Source organism: Myotis myotis, unplaced genomic scaffold (assembly GCF_014108235.1).
Source record: "Myotis myotis isolate mMyoMyo1 unplaced genomic scaffold, mMyoMyo1.p scaffold_m19_p_6, whole genome shotgun sequence".
Lineage (NCBI taxonomy): Eukaryota > Metazoa > Chordata > Mammalia > Chiroptera > Vespertilionidae > Myotis > Myotis myotis.
The window spans coordinates 64,752,103-64,773,755 of NW_023416368.1; the positions used below are offsets into that span (position 1 = coordinate 64,752,103).

Below are 21,653 nucleotides of genomic sequence, written 5' to 3' on the forward strand. Positions count from 1 at the left end.
TCAGATTTTGGGGGAAGAGATTATTATTATTTTTCTAGTAAGACTAATTACTATAAAAAAGAGCATTGGTGAATTGGGGATAGGAAAGAATGCTTTCCTTAGTTTAGGTGGGACTGTTGCCTCCTTTGGGAGAGTCTCTGGAGCTTACCCTGCTGGATGCTCTCAGCTTATTGTCAGTTTGGGTGAAGTCCCCAGATGACATCACTTGCGTAAACTCCGAGATTCTATTAATTTGACGGTACCACTATCCTCATAGCTATTCCCCACCTCTTATAGATACCAAGCATATGATTTGCTGGGTTATGTGGTTTGGCTTAAAACAAGGCAGACCTTGCCAACATTTATAAATTTAAGAATAACTTCTATTTTGCCCTCGTATACACAGAGCCATAAGTCACTAAAACATCTGGATGAAAACAAAAAAACCTCAGCAAAAATATTGGACTAAAATATCTATTTTTTACTGATTTCTTTTGAAAGTCTCAGACAAATGTGTGTATTTGTGGCGCTGAAGTTTGCTGAATTCAAATTTGTACCGGATCAACAAACCACTTATTATCAAGATTTCTGTTTTACATATATAAGTTTGAGCTACTTTAGAAACAAACTGAATATCAACATCTCCAAATCAAATGTGATTCAGAAGAGTTCAATTTTAAATGTGAAGCTTTGGGAATATTTAATCCCATTTATTTAACTTTTAAAAATTTATATATCAGAGTGTATTAAAATTTATGTTCAATAAACTTTAAAAGAGCTCTTTCAATATGTGTCAAGTAAACACTTGATAAAATAAGAAAGCTCTATAGAAGAGTTTAATTGGCAGCTTTTTTTCTTTAGCAGCACATGCAATTGATGGCATCCTTTGTTTAGATGAAATATGGTGACACTATATTGTTATGAGGGACTAACTAGGTTAATACATGGAATAATTTACAATGAGGGTAGCATCTAATAAATGCAAAATAAATATCAGCAACCAGAATTGAGCATGGAGCAAAGACATGGTCTTTGAGTAAAAATGCACTATATCAAGAATGACAAGGCCTTAATTATGACACAGTATTCCAAGGGCTATACTCCGGCTCAGGGAAAGCCATTCTTTTCTACTTACATGGAGGTCACATTTGAAGAAACTGATGGAACAGCTCGTAATTTGGACTCATTACAGTCAAGCTGTAAATCTCGGCAAAGACATTTCACGGGCACAGAACCGACTGCTGAATAAAGAGGAGGAAGTAAGACATGAGGACAGTGAGGGACCAGGAACAGGAGGGTAATGGAAAGTAAGAAAAAGCTATGAAAATTATTGAGTACAAAGTCTATCATGTCTTACCTAAGCAATTTGATCAGTGCTTTAAATTAAGGTTCCAAAGTTTGCTTTTAACTTGACATTACATGGTGCTAGAACATTAAGATATAAAAATATACAGATTTAAATAGCAGACTGCAATTCTCCTTTATTTTTTTTTTTTAAATTTTGCAAATGAACAAAATCATCTGCTCTTAGTTAGCTCAGGAGAAAAGCTAGTCTGAGGGTGTTATGATAGTATGCGATGGCCTTTAATGTCCACATTAAAGCTGCTACTTAAGAATAAAGTGTTTACTGACAATATAACCAAATCTTTAATGGAGGACTAAATCATTTTTAACTATCATGCAGGCGGAGAACTAAATGCTGAGATATAGCGTTGGTAGATTTTTTTTTTCCTGAAAAATTCAGGAGTTTTTCAAAGGATTTTAAAGTGATCTTTTGGCTTTTTTAGGGATGTAAGAATGTCTAAAATGTCATTTATGGGATTGAATATATTTTTATACAAAGCTATTCTAGTCTTACTAATGGTGTTGGAAAGAGGGAGAATGGGATATATGCCTTTGGTTATCATGTGGGGCTAGAGTGATAGTCTTAAAGATGTGACCCAATATTTCTAAAGTCTACATGAGACTTGCCGTAATGCGCTTATATAGCTAAAGAGTAAAATGGGATTATTACTAGGTATAATAAATACAGTCTGATCCCTGCCTCTATGACAGTGATGGCGAACCTTTTGAGCTTGACATTTTGAAAAACCCTAACTTAACTCTGGTGCTGTGGCACATATAGAAATTTTTTGATATTTGCAACCATAGTAAAACAAAGATTTATACTTTTGATATTTATTTTATATATTTAAATGCCATTTAACAAAGAAAAATCAACCAAAAAAATGAGTTCGTGTGTCACCTCTGACACACGTGTCATAGGTTCGCCATCACTGCTCTATGAGGAGTAGATGATTACTGAGAGCAATGAGGAATGCTCCCCTTCTACATTTACTTTGAAACCCTGAACTGCATAGCAGAGGTTAAGGTTACAGGCTTCAATGTCGACAGAGAACAGGCAGAGTAGAACAGACTGTGTCCAGATGTCCTAGTGGATCAGCGTCTCCTAACTGTTGCCATATTAAGAGAGGAACATGTGTAGCTAAGTCAACCAGCTTCCTCCAAGATTCAGAAGTACAGTGTTTTCTATACAATTGCCTATTTTAAAAATGATCACAGCGAACAACATTTTAAAAGATCAGGACAAACAAACTTTCTATGAGAATTTCCTGCTTGCAGGCTTCAGTTGTGACTTTCACAGTAGAGCTTTCAGAGACTAGAACTGTGTCTTCATGGCAGAGCAGAGATTCCCGTGACAAAGCGGGTGGGTGACTGCTCACCAGCACAATTAGCTGCAGCCTTGGAAATAGGAAGGGTTCTCCTTTGCTCAGATACTGGCTGGTGACAGCTGTACTTCCTCTCTTCCCAGATAACTCTGCAGACACCTTTACAAGATCACGAGAGATCAAGATCATAGCTTAGGATTTGTGTTTTTTGTAAACAGAGACTCTGCCAAGAACTTTTAAACAGCTTTATAGTGGTAAGTGACCGCTTTGGTTATGAGTCTCCGAAAACTGATTCTGCCTCTTCACGTAAAAGCCCTTCCAGCATGAGCGTGTTTATGTTGTGGGGAAGGAATGGTGAGGGTTTGGCAGGAAGATGAGGGTCCTGGGAGTGAGAGTAAGAAGGGCAGTGAGATTAGCTTAACTCCAGTGGTTATCAAATGGTTATGCTTTTAGATTATGCTAAAATGCTAATTGAAAATATGATAAAAATGGTTTGAACATGAAATTTCCACTATGTTAAAATAGAAAAGGATGAACAATGTACCAGCTAGTTAGAGAAATTATGGCTGAGTAAAGAATTCTTCCCAAATCTCTGTACTTTCTAAATCCCTCAAATGTAAGCTTTATTAATACGTTAGTTAACAGTAGACATATGCTTTTTGTGACACTCTTCTTGAGAGGTACACTTTATAAATGTGAGCTCCTCACACTCTGTCATTCAGCCAAAAATGATTATAAGCCCTCCTCAGTTTAATTTCCAATAAATCCTTATAACAATCTCATTCAGATAAAGTGGCACAATAGGAACCTTAATTCAAGTATCACGCCCAAATTTTACACTACACTTCTTTCCATCCCATTTTACATTGCTTGCTTTTAAGTTTCAAAAGATATTTAATTATTACCACCTCTCCTTGAATTGTCTTTAAAAATAATGAAAAACATATATTTGTTCTTTTAAGTACTGATAAAAAAATCACCTCTGTATTTTTGATACATCACTTATTGTATAGCTCCATTTCTGTTGTGTAATATACTTGTGACAATTTCTCTCAGAGTTCAGGTTCAGGCAAAAATTAATTTCTCTTGCTCACTTGATCGGTTTTCCTCCCATTTGTTTGTTTTTACTTTAGAAACCAGACTATGAAAGCCATGTAGCCTATTTTCCCCCTCTTTGACCTAATGACTGCAAAATTCAGAACTAAGCTTTGGATGCAGCTACTGAACTTTTCTCAGCGAAGATTTCCTTATTTTCCTTTTCCATTCCTTTTCCTATTCACCTTTGAACTTTTGTCTTTTACGTTATGTTAATGGTTTAAGTCTGTTAGTAGCCATAGTTTTATTGTGAACTGCCTAAAGCCTTTTGGGAATAGGTGAGATACAAAAAGATTTAATTAAACATTTTTTTATTTATTCAATTTCTTTATTGATTAAGGTATTACATATGTGTCCTTATCCCCCTACTGCCCCCCCTACCCCCACACTCATGCCCTCACCCCCGTGTTGTCTGTGTCCATTGGTTAGGCTTATATGCATGCATACAAGTCCTTTGGTTGATCTCTCCCCCTTACCCCCACCCTCCCCTACCTTCCCTCTGAGGTTTGATGGTCTGATTGATGCTTCTCTGTCTCTGTATCTTATGAAAAGTATACATAAAACAAAAATAAAAGAAAAACTATGTTTTGAGAAATGTGGCTTAATTCATTGTTATTTTTTCATTATATTAGCAGTTAAATTATACCTGTTAACTTTTTTCTTTCCCCAAAGCTTTTAGCTTTCCTTTCTTTCTTTTTTTTTTTTAAACTTGAGTTTTTTTTTAAAATATATTTTATTGATTTTTTACAGAGAGGAAGGGAGAGAGATAGAGAGTTAGAAACATTGATGAGAGAGAAACATCGATCAGCTGCCTCCTGCACATCCCCCACTGGAGAAGTGCCCGCAACCCAGATACATGCCCTTGACCGGAATCGAACCCGGGACCCTTCAGTCCGCAGGCCGACGCTCTATCCACTAAGCCAAACCGGTTTCGGCAGCTTTTAGCTTTTCAATGATCTAGTAATTTGGTCTTCATATTCTGGGAAACAACGTGAGGCCGAGACAGATTGCTGAGTAGCCTGTGAGACTTGCGGGAAGAATCCTTAAATGGGATTGCTAGTAGTTTTTATTAATCTCATTTGAGTAGTAAAGACAGAAATGTTAAAAATTAAGACAAAAGCTATAATTTACAATTTGTGGTAGAACATAAAGGAAACAAAAATAGTAAAGTACCCCTCCCCACAACCCCTGCTTTTTAATTGAGGTTTTTTGCTTTGTTTTGTTTGTTTGTTTAAATGTTTTTATTGATTTCAGAGAGGAAGGGAGAGGGAGAGAGAAATAGAAACATCAATGATGTGAGAGAATCGGCTGCTTCCTGCACACCCTTTACTGGGGATTGAGCCCACAACCTGGGCATATGCCCTTAACTGGAATTGAACCTGGGGCCCTTCAGTCCACAGGCTTAGGCTCTATCCATTGAGCCAAACCAGCTAGGGCTCAACTGAGGTTTTGAAAAGCTAGAATGAAAATTATAATTCCAAGGTGCAAATTTACATTGGCACAATTTATTAGAATAGACTAAATTTATTTAAAAGAATTTATTTATATAGATCTTCCTGATCTAAAATATTAAAGGCTTAATCCTCAAGGTTATACCTTCCTATACCCCCTCTAGTGTTTTTGTAAGTTTTTGATATATCATTAAACATGGGAGGTTATAATTAATAAGGCCTTTTTCTGTAGCCCTAAAGCATAGTTTAGACCTCAGAAGATTTTTCACTTACAAGATTTAAAATCCAAATAGCTTTATGCTCTTCTATTTTCAGTTTCCTTTATATCAGAGTTTATAGTGACTGTAAAAAGGGGACATAAAATGGCAACCTTGACTGACAGTCATTTTATTTACAACATACCTAGTATGATTTATTACTTTTACAGTTAAGATCCCTGAGTCATTTTTATATAAACTTTTCAAATTAAGACTGCATTTCTAATAGAGTTTGCAATAGGAAAACTATAATTAGCCTTTTTTTTTTTTAAATGTTGGATCCAACTTTGAAAGACATGGTGTCTCATGAACTCATGGAAAAGGAGACTCAACTCCTCTGGTTACTTACAACATTTCGGTGTTTCTGACTCAAAGAGATATGGGAAGGCCGTTCTGCTATAATTGATAAAATTTTTCTCCATTTGCAAGAACCATCCATTGTTGTCCCCTAAAATAAAAATCAGAGAGCAGAAAAGTTCAAGAACACAGAAATATTCTGGTGTGTTGGGGGAAATAGGTTCTCACTTTAAAATTAATGAGTGATTCTCAAACTGAGTGAGATAAACATTTTCTGGGAACTTGTTCCAAATGTGAATTTCTGGGCCCCACTTCTATAGATCCTGACGTTATATGTCAGAGATGGGTCTCCTAGTCTCCATATTTAATAGATACTGGAGGTGATTCTTTGGACCATACTTTAAGATACAGTACTTTAGATGTACTGAAACATGACACACTGTTCTTGGCATGTTAATTATGATTCCCTCTATCTTCTTCGATATGAAAACTGATGTTGGAGATGTTTTAACATGGATAGATGGTCATGATAGTTGAAAAAGGAAGGAAACAACAGGAGTTATTGAGAGGCAAATGCATATGGATGGTGAGTCACCAAAGGGATAGATTATGAGAGATGTGGCCATTGTATCAGCTGCAATAGTGGATAGTATAGATGAACTCACTCAACCTCCATTCAACATCCCCTTGCCTGGCATGTTGCTGTAGAGCAGAGGCTGAAAAGCTTACAGCATTTCACAGCTCCTTTATAGCCAGGGTTTGGGGTGCACTCACTCATATTTTGGTTGGTAGAAGACACTTGGGGAGCTCAAGTGGAATCTTATGAATGAGAACAAAGTAGTGCATTTTATTCTGAACTCATGGGTCTCAGTGTAGGTTAGTTTTGTGGTCTCATTGTAGGAATGTTGGTGATACTTTTCAGCATTTTTCTGCTACTCCCTATGGGTTCTGGGGATAGATGCAAGAGCCTTCTGAAGCGTTCTGCTCCACTGGGATCCAGAACCATCTATTTGTGTCACTGGCTGTCAGGTTTTGAAATTTATGGCATGAAAATGTGTCTTTTTCCTGATTTGGCTGAGTTTGTTGAGTTTTGGCAAGTTTTTACTTTTACAAACTTGGTTCATATCTTTAGATATAAAAGAGAAGAAATTCTGCCCTAGCGGATAGAGCGTCGGCCTGCGGACCAAAGGGTCCCAGGTTTGACTCCAGTCAAGGGCATGTACCTTGGTTGCGGGCACATCCCCAGTGGGGGGCGTGCAAGAGGCAGCTGAATCGATGTTTCTCTCTTATCGATGTTTCTAACTCTCTATCCCTCTCCCTCTCCCTTCATCTCTGTAAAAAAATCAATAAAAAAATATTTTTTAAAAAAGAGAAAAAAATTCTGTGAGAGATTTTAATTCTCTCATTTTAACAGAGAAATTGAATATTAGCACTTAACATTGAGAGAAATAATATTTAGCAAGTGCCTACTACACTGTACTGGGAACTTTATTTTATCTTCATAATTACTATATTTGGTCATTGTTGTCATCACCATTTACAGATAAAAAACTGATTTTGAGAAGTTTAAGGGATTCACTAAGAAACATAATTATTTAAAATAAAGAATTAAAACAGTTATTTTATTTTATTTTCTAGGCCAAATAAATTATTTTAACAGAAGTCCAACTTTTGTGTGACATCAGGTTTATTGATTTTAGAGAGAGAGGAAAGGGGGGGGAGGGGAGAGAGAGAGATGCTTTTCAATGTATTCATTGGTTGATTCTTATATGTGCCCTGTCTGGGGATTGAACCTGCAAACTTTGGTGTATATGGATCACACTCTAACCAACCAAGTTCCACGTTCAGGGCTAAATATTTGATTGTTACTATTTGTTTTCAGTTATCTATTTCATTTCCATTATTGAGGCTCCTACATCAAAATTATGTGAATTACACAAAAATTCATTTATATAACAAACACGTCATTATTAACTGGAATTTAAACTCATCATTATCATTATTGATGGAATGGGTGAAAATGTTGCAAATCACTGAGGTACTACGAAAAAATCAACTTAAAAATAAATTAATTTTCATAGTAGTGTTATAAACTTTTATACGTGGACAAATCAGAAATAAAATATGTGAGTGAGGTAAATTGCTTGGCTCTTGCTACGTTGAGGCATTGATTATTTTTATAAATAATTTTGTGTGTGTCTACAGAGTAAGGGTGAAAAGTGGGCTTGTGGGTTTCTGAAGGCCTTGACCCTGCAGGCCGCCAGTGCTGTGGCGCTTTGGAGGAGGAGGAGGTGCACATACATGTTCATGTTCATGTTCATGTTCATGTTCATGTTCATGTTCATGTTCATGTTCATGTTCATGTTCACGTTCCTGACCTCAGAAGACAGCAATGGAAAGTAGGTGAGGCGATGGCACTCCAGAACACAGGGCTATTTCTGTGGGTGGTGCTTGACTGCTGCTATGAAATTCATGAGATGAGGAGGTTGGCTGACTGCCAGAACATGTTGATATTTCTGTGTGTGTTTTTTGTTTTTTAGTTTTTTAAAGCAGGCCCTATATTTAAATGAACTATTTCAAATTTGCTGCATTTTTACCATTCACAGTGTGCAGTGATTAAAATCATGGGCTTCATGCTCTCTCCTAATCCTTTGCCTCCACCATCAACTCTCTTGCCCTTCTTCTATTTTAAGGGATTCACTCTAAGTGGCCTTAGTTGAAACATTTCAGTCCAACAAATCCAAATGATGTAGTTATTATGCTGCTTTTCTTCTCTGTCTCTGTCTCTTTCTTAATCCTCTTCCGTCCTTCTCCTTTTGTACCCTATTTTACCTTTACACCTCTCCCCGCCCCCCACTCCCCAACACAGTTAAAAAAAAAAGGAAAGGAGAACATAAGTGATGTCAGAAAGGAAGCGGGGGATTTAGAATGCAGAAGGAGACAGGACAAACCTGCTTATATTTCCCTAAGTCACAGTATTATGTGTGGAGATCTCTTTTTAAATAACAACATCTTCAAACAAACAAGCTTTTTAGTAATTCTTTTTTGGCTTCCTCTCTGCCTTCCCGAAGCATTTTCTTCCTCCCACAAGAAGGCAGGTCTATAGAACTTAGGGAATGTAGCCAAAACCGCAAAGTTGGAAAGTTCACATTTTTAAGAAAACAGTTTTTGGCATATGTGTTTCTATATTTTAAATCCTGTATCTTTATATTTTAAGAATGTATGGGGCAATGAACTGAATGGCTTTTCACACTTTAGCAAAAATCCCACTGAAATTTGATCCTTTGATTTTTTTTTTTTTTTTTTTTTTTTTTTTTTTAGACATTGTGGGTTAATATAAAGAGCACTGTACTAAGAGAATATTGCTAGGGGCTTTGCTTTCCAGTACGTATTGGTAGTACTATATTAATAGCATTGTTAAACATATATACATTGACTAAGAAATATATTTTTTAGCTAAAAATGAATTTAATATTGCTGGGAATAAAAATTAATGGCATAGATGAATAAAAATCTGGTCTTAATAGATATTTGCTAATTGAATGAATGGGTAAATGAATGGAAGGATGGACGATGCAGCTCTGTCCTCACAGATACTTAGAGAAAATCCAGTTTCTCTTTTTTTTTTTTTAAATATATTTTTTATTGATTAAGATATTACATATGTGTCCTTGTCCCCACGTTACCCTCTACCCCCCACCCCCCGCTCATGCCCTCACCCCCCCGTTGTCCGTGTCCATTGGTTAGGCCTATATGCTTGCATATAAGTCCTTTGATTGATCTTTCCCCCTTACCCCTACCCTCCCCTACCTTCCCTCCAAGGCCCGACAGTCCAATCAATGCCTCTCCGTCTCTGGATCAGTCCTTGTTCATCAGTTTATGTTGTTCATTATATTCCACAAATGAGTGAGATCCTGTGGTATTTATCCGCTCTCCAGTTCCATCCATGCTGTGGCAAATGGTAAGAGTTCCTTTTTCTTCTTCCTCTTCTTAAAGAATACCTTTCAGCATTTCATATAATGCTGGTTTGGTGGTGATGAACTCCTTTAGCTTTTTCTTATCCATGAAGCTCTTTATCTGACCTTCTATTCTGAATGATAGCTTTGCTGGGTAAAGTAATCTTGGTTGTAGGTTCTTGCTATTCATCACTTTGAATATTTCTTGCCAGTCTCTTCTGGCCTGCATGGTTTCTGTTGAGAAATCAGCTGACAGTCGTATGGGTATGCCCTTGTAGGTAACTGACTGTCTTTCTCTTGCTGCTTTTAAGATTCTCTCTTTATCTTTTGCTCTTGGCATTTTAATTATGATGTGTCTTGGTGTGGTCCTCTTTGGATTCCTTTTGTTTGGGGTTCTCTGCGCTTCCTGGACTTGTAAGTCCATTTCTTTCACCAGGTAGGGGAAGTTTTCTGTCATTATTTCTTCAAAAAGGTTTTCAATATCTTGCCCTCTCTCTCCTTCTGGTACCCCTACAATTCTGATGTTGGTACGCTTGAAGTTGTCCCAGAGGTTCCTTACACTATCTTCATATTTTTGGAATCTCTTTTCTTTTTTCTTTTTCGGTTGGGTATTTTTTGTTTCTTTGTATTTCAAATCTTTGACTTGATTCTTGGGATCCTCTTGTCTGCTGTTGGATCTCTGTAAATTATTCTTTATTTCAGTCAGTGAATGCTTAATTTCTAGTTGGTCCTTTTTCATGTCCTCCATGGTCTCACTATACTTATTGAGGGATTCATTAAATTTATCTGCGGTTTCCATAAAATTCTTGAAAAACCTTATAAATGTGGCCTTGAACTCTATATCCAGTCATTTGCTTTCCTCCATTTCTGCCATTTGTGACCTGTTTCTTTGCCTCCGCATTTTGGCTGCTTCCCTGTGTTGATAGAGTGACCCTGCGCTCCAGGTGTCCTGTAGGGCCCAGTGGCTCAGCCTCCCCAGTTACCTGAGGTGGACACTCTTGGTGCACTCTTGGTGCCTTGGTTGTTGTAGGATCACTGGGAGGAATTGACCTCCAGGCCAACTGGCTGTGAGAATCAGCTGTGTCTGAAGTGGGAGAACTTCTGTGCTGAAGACACCCTTCTTGGGCAAGACTTGCTTCATTGGGGCTTTGGTGCTCACTGAGTCTGCTCCCTGAGTGTGTCCCTTATGGATCTGAGGAGTTGCAGTCTGGATGGTCCCCCTCTGACCACTGGGTACAGTGGCTCCTGGATCTAAGGAGGTGCTAATTCAGCCTCTGCCTGAGGCCACACAGCAGGAGCCACGAAGAGGCTCAGCTGTGAAGCAATGCAAGCCGCTGCGGGGCCTTGGGCCTTCTCTTGGAAGTTCCGGGTCTGCCTGGCTCGGCTGCAGTTAGGTACATTCACATGCAAAAGCCTCTGCCGCAGCCTGGGTGGGGCGGGGTCTCAGGGAGTCAAAGGGCGAAGAAAGCAGCTATGGCTGATTCTCCTAAGGAGTCGCGCGTCTCAGTGACCCGATAATTGCTGCAAGCACCTCTGAGGGAAAGCTGCACTCAAGTTCGCCCGCTGCCTGACAGTCCAGCTTCTCCCCGTATGAGTCCTGGGTCCCCAGAGACTTCCCGGAACCGGAGTTCAGAGCAGTCGGGAGCTTGTGATTCAACAAAAACAGCCGCGTCCTCAGGTGCCACCCCCTTTCCGCACGCGCGCCAGCCGCCGTACCTCTGCACTTCACCTCCGCAGCTCCTCTGGCTCTCAGTGTGCTTTTCTTTCCTTCTAGTTGTAGAATTTACACTCAGCCAGGCTTCCTGTTGTTCTGGATGATGTCTGCTCTGTCCTTTGCGGTATTTTTCAATTGTTGTGGGAGGCGGCAATTTCCCGGTGTTTATCTATGCCGCCATCTTAGTTTCTCCAAATCCAGTTTCTCTTATGCTACAATAAAATTCTGGAATCTGGGGTACTTACTAAAAACACAGGTTTTCAGGCTCCTCTACCGTGGATTCTGATTTATTTGGTAAGCAGGGGGGCCTAGACTTCTATTTTCCATAAGTACCTTAGGTGAGTCTTAGGACAAGTTTTGGGAGAACTACGTTATGAGATTCACCTCAGTCAGTCATCTCACGCTGCAGTGGGGGACAGCTAGCTTTGGCAATGGAAAGCCATCAACCAGAAGCAGCATATTTCTTTTCCTAGCAGACTTGCTGATTGTTAACAATCAGGTGGTCCAAACCCAAATAAGATTAATGCAAGTGACCTCTAATTTAAGGGCAATTAGCTTATGGCTCTTTTGTTACACTTACTGTAATTGTTTCACACTATGCTTATTTATATAGAGTGTCCCCCCCAAAATGTATATACACACTTTGAATAATTATAAAGGCAGTATTTTCTAAAATACATTACATTTTCAAAATCGAGCTGATGGCTGTTACAGTGTGTATACATTTTTTGGGGGGATGGAAATGGGACAGTCCAGCATCTTCTCTCTCTCTTTTCCAGAGTATGCCTGCACCTCTCCTCCCTCTTTTGTCCCTCAAAGTGATACCGTTATACTTAACCTAGTTATTAATAACAGGAAAGGAGCAAAGGGAAGGCCACATATCGTAGGCGAGTCATGTGGGCAGCTTCACCAGGAAGCGAAAGCTTTACACTCCCCAAGCAGCCACCAGTCTATTCCCTGCAGATCTCTGGGGAAAGGGACTGGACTGCCCGGTAAAGCTGGGGTGGTGTCAGGAAGGTACTTGTCTGTCAGTCACACCTGGGAACAGGTCATTGGCCAGAAGAGGTGTGGCCACTGCAAGGGCTTGAAATTTGAGATATTTAATCCCCTGAAAAGAGGTTTGATCTCGGGCTCTTGTGCTCTTGGTGTGTTGTGCTCTCTTGCGTTGGTCCACATGGCCCCCCACACAGGGGACTCATGGACTGTAACTCACCTAATGCCAAACTGGACCCGGCTGCAACATGGAACAGAAACTCTGGTCACTGGCTTTGCTTTTAGCTGTCCTATATCCCCAGCTACACTTCTTCCAGGACTGGGTTAAGGGACAGGGGACTTTGGAAACCCAGGGATGTAATTCCACGCAAATAAAATCACTCATCCTCTTGTGATTTTTATCAGGGGAGTCTCAGAAAATTCTTTTTCTTGAGATATCGTAAGGATCCCCACCCCCCCAGCACTCAGTGGGGAAAGGGATACCTCAACTTCCCTGTTAACAAAAACACATATATCTCTCCCTCTTTTTCCTAAGCTCCAAGGGCCCTTCTACTACTTCTTTAACTTTCTAAATAAACGTTCCCTTATTTTTTTTTTTAAAAAAGGGGGAAAGTCCAAGTTTCCTGCATGCACTAATTTGTCACGGTGCTATATTAGGCTTTTTCAAGTAGTTTCCCAGGATTCTCCTTGACAAGAGAGTTCTGTGGTAACGTATGTGTGAGAAATACTGCATTTTCTCTCCCCACATGGAATTAATAATACATGCCAGTATGATGAAAGGCAGCAAAGAAATATCTTTAATTTTGTTTAACCCTTTTAATAAGATACCAAACAGTTTTGAAAGTGTTTGCTTTCGCGTTTGCACAGGAGAGAGTAAGTCTAGCTCAGTAATTCTCAAAGTGTAGACCCAGGACCAGCAGTTTCACCATTTCTTTTGAACTTCAATGCAAAGCAAACCCTTGAGCCCCACTCTAGAGGCATCGAATCAGAAACTCTGTAAACGAGGCTCAGCAACCTGCATTTTAACAAGCCCTGCGGCTGATCAATGCCCGCTAAAGTTTTCAAACCACTGGCCGAGGCTAATGAAGCAACTGTCCAGGTGTCCTGAATTGGTGATAAAATTGTTTGCATTGGGAAGTGAATCATTCCATAACGTTAACAGGTGTGGTATTCACCTGTGGTGTTTGCTAAAATGCAGATTTACGGGGCTCAGGGCTCCACACCTTTCACCAGCCCCCAGGGGACTCTTCTGCAGCTTGTCCTCAGTTAGCTTCCCAAATGCTCCCACAGATGTGCAGAGGCCACTCCCCGGTTCCCTGGATGTTTGGATTTTGAAAAATCAAAAGGTGAGGGACTTGTGCCTCTGTCAGTGAGGAGGCCAGAACAAAGGAGGGTGGGATGATACTGTGCTACAATGGTCTCTTTTATTTAAATGAAGGCATAAACCCTATTTGTTACAAAGTGTACACATGCTTTATGGATGAATGAATAAATAGGTGGTTAATATACAAAGTTCAGATTTATGCCAAGCCAAGCATTCCTGATTCTAAGACATTTACTCAATTCTCAGCACCCATTCTTGGGATGCAGTGGAGTATCTTTTTCTCAGAAAGTGTCCTGGGCCATTAGAATAAACCTCTGAATGTTGCCTGACCAGGCAGAGCAATTCAACAAACTAGTTGTATGGAATGTCCCTAGACTGGAATTACAACAGCAATTTGCTGGGCAGAATGGCTTTACCTCTTCTGGGGATCTTAGTGATACCATTGTAATTAACTAGTTATTAATAGCAAGAAGGAGCAAAGGGAAGGCCCAATATGATAGGTATGTCATTTGGGCAGCTTCATAATGGACTAATGAACTGCTATTAGCCTGATGCTGAACTGGATCCGGATCCAACATGGAAAGAAAACTCTGGACACTAGCTCTGCTTCTAGCTCTACTGAAACCACAATGACACTTATATAAATGAACTAAGGGAAATGGGACTTTGGAAACCCAGGGAAGTAATTCCACGGAAATAAAAATCACTCATCCTCCCATGTGAGTCTCAGAAAATTCTTTCTCTCGAGGTATTATAAGGATCCCACCCCCAGCACCCAGTGGGGGAGCAGACACCTCAATTTCTCCAATAACACTAGTACCTTTGGAAACAACCCTTTGAAGAAATTAAGGGGTGTGACATTATCCTGAGCCTATTTTAAAGAAAATTGAGGCCATTTATGCAACTGAATTTTGTGTCCTATCTAGTGGAAAGTGTCCTGAGATGAAAAATCCTTGTGGAGTTAACCCAAATATCATTTGAGCATTGTTGGATAAACAGATAAATAAATCTGAGGTCAAAACATATTTATAGAAAAGTCAAGGGTTCAGCTACTTAAGTATTTCCAATGCTATCTTGAGAATGATAAATAGAAAAGCAATCATTTTTGCACACACTATGCATGGTTGTATATTAACACACATAGTTAATGATCCATGCCACTTTCCTCCTGTATTTTAACCTTAAAAAAGATAAGCCAGCAACTTTAATGCAATATTCTAAAGCAGGGGTCCTCAAACTTTTTAAACAGGGGGCCAGTTCACTGTCCCTCAGACCATTGGAGGGCCATACTATAGTTTAAAAAAAACTATGAACAAATTCCTTTGCACACTGCACATATCTTATTTTGAAGTAAAAAAACAAAACGGGAACAAATACAATATTTGTATTTGCATGTGGCCCGCGGGCCGTAATTTGAGGACCCCTGTTCTAAAATGAGAACAGCTAAGTTCTACATCAAACTGCCATCATTCTGATAGCAGTATAAAAAGCTGTACTTAGGAACTAAAGGAATATTTAGTGTTTCAGAATTTTAAATGCAGTCCCAATTAACAATGAAAAGAATAACTGAATATACTTGAAACATTCTTATAATTCCATATATATATATATATATATATATATATATATATATACACACACACTAATAAAAGAGAAACATGCAAATTGACCGTCCCTCTGCTATGCCCAGCAGCCAATCAGAGCAAGTATGCAAATTAACCCAACAAAAAATGGCAGTTAATTTGCATACAGAGGCACAGAGTGAAGACTGAAGACAGCGTAGAAGGAAGCCAAGCACTGCAGAAGGGAGCGAAGTGGCGGAGAAGGGAGGGAGCTGAGACAGCGGACATGGGAGTGGAGCCAAGGCAGCAGACACGGGAGCCGAGGCAGCGGAGATGGGAGGGAGTGAGGCAGCTTCTTGTTTTGCTCCGGCCGCAAGAAGCCCTATTCTTGCAGGAATAGGCCTGAGGAAGCCCCATTCTTGCAGGAATCTTCCTGTAACGGGCCTTTAGTATATATATAATCACTATTGAACTGATCAATAAATGCTGCGTATCTAATTCTCATAGCTTAGTAAGTGCCAAGCCAGGGACAGGAACATATTTTGGGGCATTAACAAAGTTTTTCTCCCCTTGAATTCCTTGCACTCTCTGCCCTTTTTCCTGTAAGTGGAAAGCTAAAGTTTTCCACTTTCGTTGCCTTGGGAAATGGATGATGCAGAAGCTTGCAGATAAGAAAGGAGTCAAATTCTTCATATGTGCTTTTCAAAGGCCTAGGTTTGGGCATTGCTAATAGATTTGGAAAAAAGAAAAAAGAAAAGTGGGCTTTGCTATTTCTAGGCTAGACAAGAAGTGAGGGAGAGTGGAAGGGTCTTCTTTTCCTTTCTTCTCCCTAGGCTGAATCTGGGGGAAATCAGAAACTCTAACCTCATTACATCTGCAAGACTCTATTTCCAAATACAGTCACATTCTAAGGGTCTGGGGAGACATGAATATTTAGCAGATACTAATCGACTACACCCAAAATGTATTAGAAGAGGTTTCCACTTCCCCTATGGATTACAGACATACTAACATGGAAACAGAGTGACTTTGCCACTTCTATTCCAGTCAAGGGCACATGCCTGGGTTGCAAGCTTAATTCCCAGTATGGGGTGTGCAGGAGGCAACCCATCAATGATTCTCTCATCATTGATGTTTCTATCTTTCACTCTCTCTTCCTCTCTGAAATCAATAAAAATATCCTAATATATAAAATCCCAGGGTTCGTAATGTCCAAAACGACCAAAAGGCTCGACTAACCGGAAGTCAGTCCTGCTGTCAGTGCTGGGTTGCTGTCGCACTGCGGGCGTGGCAACCCAGCACTGACTGCTGATGGGGCTGCAGATCAGGTGTGGAGAGAAGTCTGGAGAGAGAAGCAGGGTCTAATCCATAGCCTCCGTGGCAGCTGTTGATCAGCCCTTGCCTCTTCCTTTCTCTCTGGGCCTGGCCAGCAGCTGCACCTCTCGTTTTCTCCGGGCCTCTGTGGGGACTGCTGATCAGCCCCAACTCTCTGATCTGGCCCAGAGATAGGCCCAGAGATGCTGACTGGCATAGAAACCAACCAATTAGAACCTAATCTGGGTGAAGTGTGAAGGCAGAACCTAAGGTGGGGGCTGAAGAGGGGTTTTAAGGGCAATAGCTATTTGGTGTAAGGTGTAAGAAAGCGGTTCAATTTTTTAATGACTGGTTTGGCAGTATAGTGCATATGGCTAGCTATCAATCCAGATATAGGGATTATGTATTTTTGTCTGCCAAGAGCATCTCCTCTTGCTGAAAAAGGCTTTTCCCCCCATTTAAGCAATCCTATCCTATATAATCTATCTATACTAATAAAAGAATAATATGCTAATTAGACTGGGTTGACTGGCCATTTTCCGGATGTCCAATTCCTTCTGGACAAAGCCATGGTGGTGGGGACAGAGGCAGTTAGGGGAGATCGGGCTGGCAGGGGAGGGCCACTGGGGGCAAGATCAGACAGGCGGGGGGGGGGGTAGTTGGGGGGAGATCAGGTCACCAGGGGAGGGCAATTGGGGGGAAAGATCAGGTCGGCAGGGGAGGGCAGTTGGGGGTGAGATCAGGCCAGCAGGGGAGGGCAGTTGGGGGTGAGATCAGGCCAACAGGGGAGGGCAGATGGGGGCAATCAGGCAGGCAGAGGCAGTTGGGGGCAAGATCAGACTGGCAGGGGAGGGCAGTTAGGGGCGATCAGGCAGGCAGGCAGGTGAGCAGTTAGGAGCCAGTGGTTCCAGATTGCGAGAGGGATGTCTGACTGCCTGAGGGATCGGGCCTAAACCGGCAGTTGGACATCTGCCAAGGAGTCCCCGATTGGAGAGGGTGCAGGCTGGGCTGATGGAAACCACCCCCTCCATGCACAAATTTTGTGCATCAGGCCACTAGTTTAACTATAAAATCAAGAGTGTAGAAAACTCATTCCTTCAGATAGTAGCTACTGTTTCAATAAGATAGTAAATACACAAACCATGGTTATTCCTAGAAGTACTTAACTTGTTTAACAGACAGGAAAAAAGTCCTGCAGCTGGAGACTCTGAGTCACCAAGAGTCAACATTAAAGTTTGTGGGAAACGCAATGAGAACAGCAACTGTGGTAGAATTTGCAAACGTGGCTTCAAATGTTGCCCTCCCTCAACCCAAGCCCCTTGCAGTGTGACTTTGCAGCTTCTCTCAGCGGGAAGAAGGATCCCTCTCACTTCCTGAAAGGAGTCTGGCCTGCAGACTTGCCTCAGTAAGGATTGTGGTGGAAATGCCATGCGACATTTCTGAGCGGAGGTTTCAGGAGGCCTTGCAGACGTTCACTTCACTCCTGGGTGTCATGTGTCTACCCTGAGAACAAGCCCTCTTAACCTGCGGGCGGATCAGAGCTGAGTCACCGGCTGTCTCAGCCAAGGTCCCAGGCATGACGACAAAGCTGATGTGCAGGAAACTGCATGGCTGCTCTCAGACAAACCCAGCTGAGTGCTGACCCACACAATCGCTAGCTAAATAAATGGTTACTGCTTAGGACACTAAGTTTGTAATCGAGTTATAGCTGACTCACACACCAGCTAACATTTAGTGAGCGCTAATTATATGCTAGATACCCTGCTAAACATCTTTAGACATATTATCTTACTGAATCCTCTTAACATCCCCTGGATACAAATACTCTTATTATTCCTACTTTGCATAAAGAAAACAGTCATTTTTACCCTCCTTATAGGCAGGATTCATGCCCAGGCCTCCCAAGCCTGATCTCTACACTCCAATGCTTCCATCAGAATGTGCTGGTTGGTGAATCTTGAGAAACTTGCATAACTTTAAGGACTGTTACTTTTGTTATTTGGTCTCTCACTAAGGCAGGAGTTCCCACTCCTTTCTCACGGAGAAATTACTTTTGGAGGCGAATTGGCTGCTCCTACCAGGTTCCCTTCCCTGCTTCCTGCTGCCATTTCTATTGGCTGGGAGCTTGCAGTCACTCTCCCCATCTGAACTGCAAGCAGGAGGAAGGGGACGTTGGCAGGGAGCAGACATTTTTATCTTAGTTTTAAAAAATTTTGTGTAGCATTCAGTTATTTTAACAAGATGATCTATCTATCTATCTATCTATCTATCCATCCATCCATCTACCTACCTACCTACCTACCTACCTATCCATCTATCTATAGAAAAGAACACATATATAGGCATTTAAATCAAAGGTTACTATAGCTTAAGCTCAGCAGTGTAGTTGCTTACTCTTGAGTTACTGCCACCATCTAGAGACAGCATTCCAAGAAGTTTAATTTCTTCAAGGGGGCACATTAAAAAGTCTACGATACTAGAGGGACTGATAACAGCAAGGCCTCTTCAGTGTAACAGTTCGTTATGCAGCACTTAACAATTGTTGTGCGATGTCTTTGTCTTCCCCAAATAGTACCTTATTTTCCCATGAGTGAGAAATCGCATTATTTTACATTATTAACCAAAGCTCATTTTCTCACTGTCAGATCTAGCCAATTCAAGTTCTTTTACACATTTGTGTTTTGAAGCTTCAGACATTTGAAGAAAGTCCTGACAGCCTTGTTTGCCCAGGTATACTAATTGGCCAGAAGCTTTATAGCAGCGGTTCTCAACCTGTGGGTCGCAACCCCTTTGGCGGTCGAACGACCCTTTCACAGGGGTCGCCTAAGACCATCCTGCATATCAGATATTTACATTACGATTCATAACAGTAGCAACATTACAGTTATGAAGTAGCAATGAAAATATTTTTATGGTTGGGTCACAACATGAGGAACTGTATTTAAAGGGCCAGAAGGTTGAGAACCACTGCTTTATAGGGTCATAAATATGGTTGTTAAATAGTAGGTAAGCTGGACTTAGTGTGTTTTTTTCTTTCTTAGGAGGTCTCATTTTTCCTTCATAACTGCAGTAAGCAAAAGATAAGAGCAGAAACACTATACGAGTGCCTGCTATATGCCTGTACACTTACAATCTTTTACATTTAATCTTCTCAAATTCTTTCAGTTTAGATACAATTTTTGAACCCTTTTATCACATGAGGAAACTGAGGCTAAGAGAGGGTAAGAAACATTCTCAAGTATGCATATTGGTTATTGTATTCAGGTTCAAACTAGGCAGTCTGGCTCCCGTGCTCATATTCTCAATCTCTATTCCATTCCACCTCCAAAAGAGTAACCAGGCAGGTTCTCGCATTAAAAAATTTACTATGTGCACAAACACCACTTTCCTGAAATATGGGCTGTGATACTAATATATAGAAAATAATGGATTATTTTTAAAGTGAGGGTTGAGTGGCGCCAACCACTTTATTTTTTTAAATATATTTGTATTGACTTTAGAGAGGGAGAGAGAGAGAGAGAGAGAGAGAGAGAGAGAGAGAGAGAGAGAGAGAGAGAGAAACATCAATGATGAGAGAGAATCATTGATCGGCTGCCTCCTGCACACCCCACACTGGGGATTGAGCCTGCAACCCAGGCATGTGCCCTTGACCGGAATCGAATCTGCAGACTGATGCTCTATCCACTGAGCCAAACTAACGAGGGTAAGAATGGATATTTTAAGCTAATGAAATAAGTGTAAGATTTTCTTAAGTGACATATATTTTGCATTTCTCTGTAGTTTTCTCTCTTCCTATTTCTATTTTTGTTACAAGAGGTCTCAGGACTTCATGGTCAGTCAGTCCTTTGGCCTCAGATTCTTGCAGTGACTACAGGCGGTTCACTCACCACAGTTTTCTTCATCAGCCTGGTTCCCACAGTCATCCACGCTGTTACAATGAAGATACTGAGGCAGGCACTTGGTGATGTTCCCACAGGAGAAATAGCCGAGGGAGCACTTGACCGCTTGTCCACCCCCATGAGAAACTGTGATGAAGAAAGTGGAGACAAGGTTAGTGTGAAGGCACTGCAAAAAAGTGGTCCCCCAATAGTTTATAACCATTTGGTCTTCTCCCCCTGGTGTTTCCCTCCATGTGGCATCCTCACCTTGCTTCCTAGCATCTATTTCCCAAGAACCTCCACTCCAATAGAATGATCTTTCCCACATCCTCCAAAGGTGCCAGGAGTCTCCTCTCTTTGCATGCTCCTTCCCACCTGGAATGCCCTTGCCAGCCCTCTTTTTTTTTTTTCTCTCTCTCTATGAAATGCCTGCCAATCTTTTATAGTTTAGTTCAATGCTCCTCTTTCAAAATTGTTTTAGCCAGTCATTTGAACAAATCAGGAATTTATTGCATTCTTACTATCAGCTCAGAATCAAGGCTGGTCTGGGACTAGATGCAGTGGTTCACAAACTTCTGGCCCTTTAAATACAGTTCCTCATGTTGTGACCCAATCATAACTGTAATGTTGCTACTGTTATGAATCATAATGTAAATATCTGATTTGCAGGATGGTCTTAGGCGACCCCTGTGAAAGGGTCGTTCAACCACCAAAGTGGTCGTGACCCACAGGTTGAGAACCGCTGGACTAGAGGGAGGAAGAGATAGAGGAGATAGGAATGCATATGCCCTGTGCTCTGCCATATACTCTCCTAAGTGTGAGGCCCTGTGCCTATAGCGCTGAATGAAATAGAGTTCCTGCTCTTTCCAGATTGGCTTCTTTTCCACCTAGCAACATGCATTTAAGGTTCTACATTTCTTTCATGGCTTAGTACCTCCTTTGTATTTAGTGCTGAATAATATTCCATTATCTGTACCATAGTTTATTTATCCATTTACCTACTGAAGAACATCTTGGTTGTGCCCAAGTTTTGGTAATTATTACTTTTCATTAATCCTCACCCGAGGATATTTTTCCCATTACTTTTTAGAGAGAGTGGAAGGTAGGGGGCAGGGATGAAAGAGAGAAAGTGAGGCACATTGATGTCAGAGACACATTGCCTCA

At 40.7% G+C, this 21,653-nt stretch overlaps 1 protein-coding gene across 1 annotated transcript in view; it reads right to left on the minus strand.

Moving 5' to 3' along the window:
- The window catches only part of RXFP1 (relaxin family peptide receptor 1), a 58,097-nt gene extending 37,280 nt beyond the window's left edge, over positions 1-20,817 (minus strand). Inside the window, exons 1-4 of the mRNA XM_036314017.1 lie at positions 20,757-20,817; positions 20,499-20,636; positions 5,801-5,899; positions 1,115-1,220 (exon numbers count right to left, since the gene is read on the minus strand). Of these exons, the coding sequence (XP_036169910.1) occupies positions 1,115-1,220; positions 5,801-5,899; positions 20,499-20,636; positions 20,757-20,817 (404 nt within the window). The remainder of the gene's footprint in view (positions 1-1,114; positions 1,221-5,800; positions 5,900-20,498; positions 20,637-20,756) is intronic.
- Between the last annotated feature and the right edge of the window lie 836 nt (positions 20,818-21,653).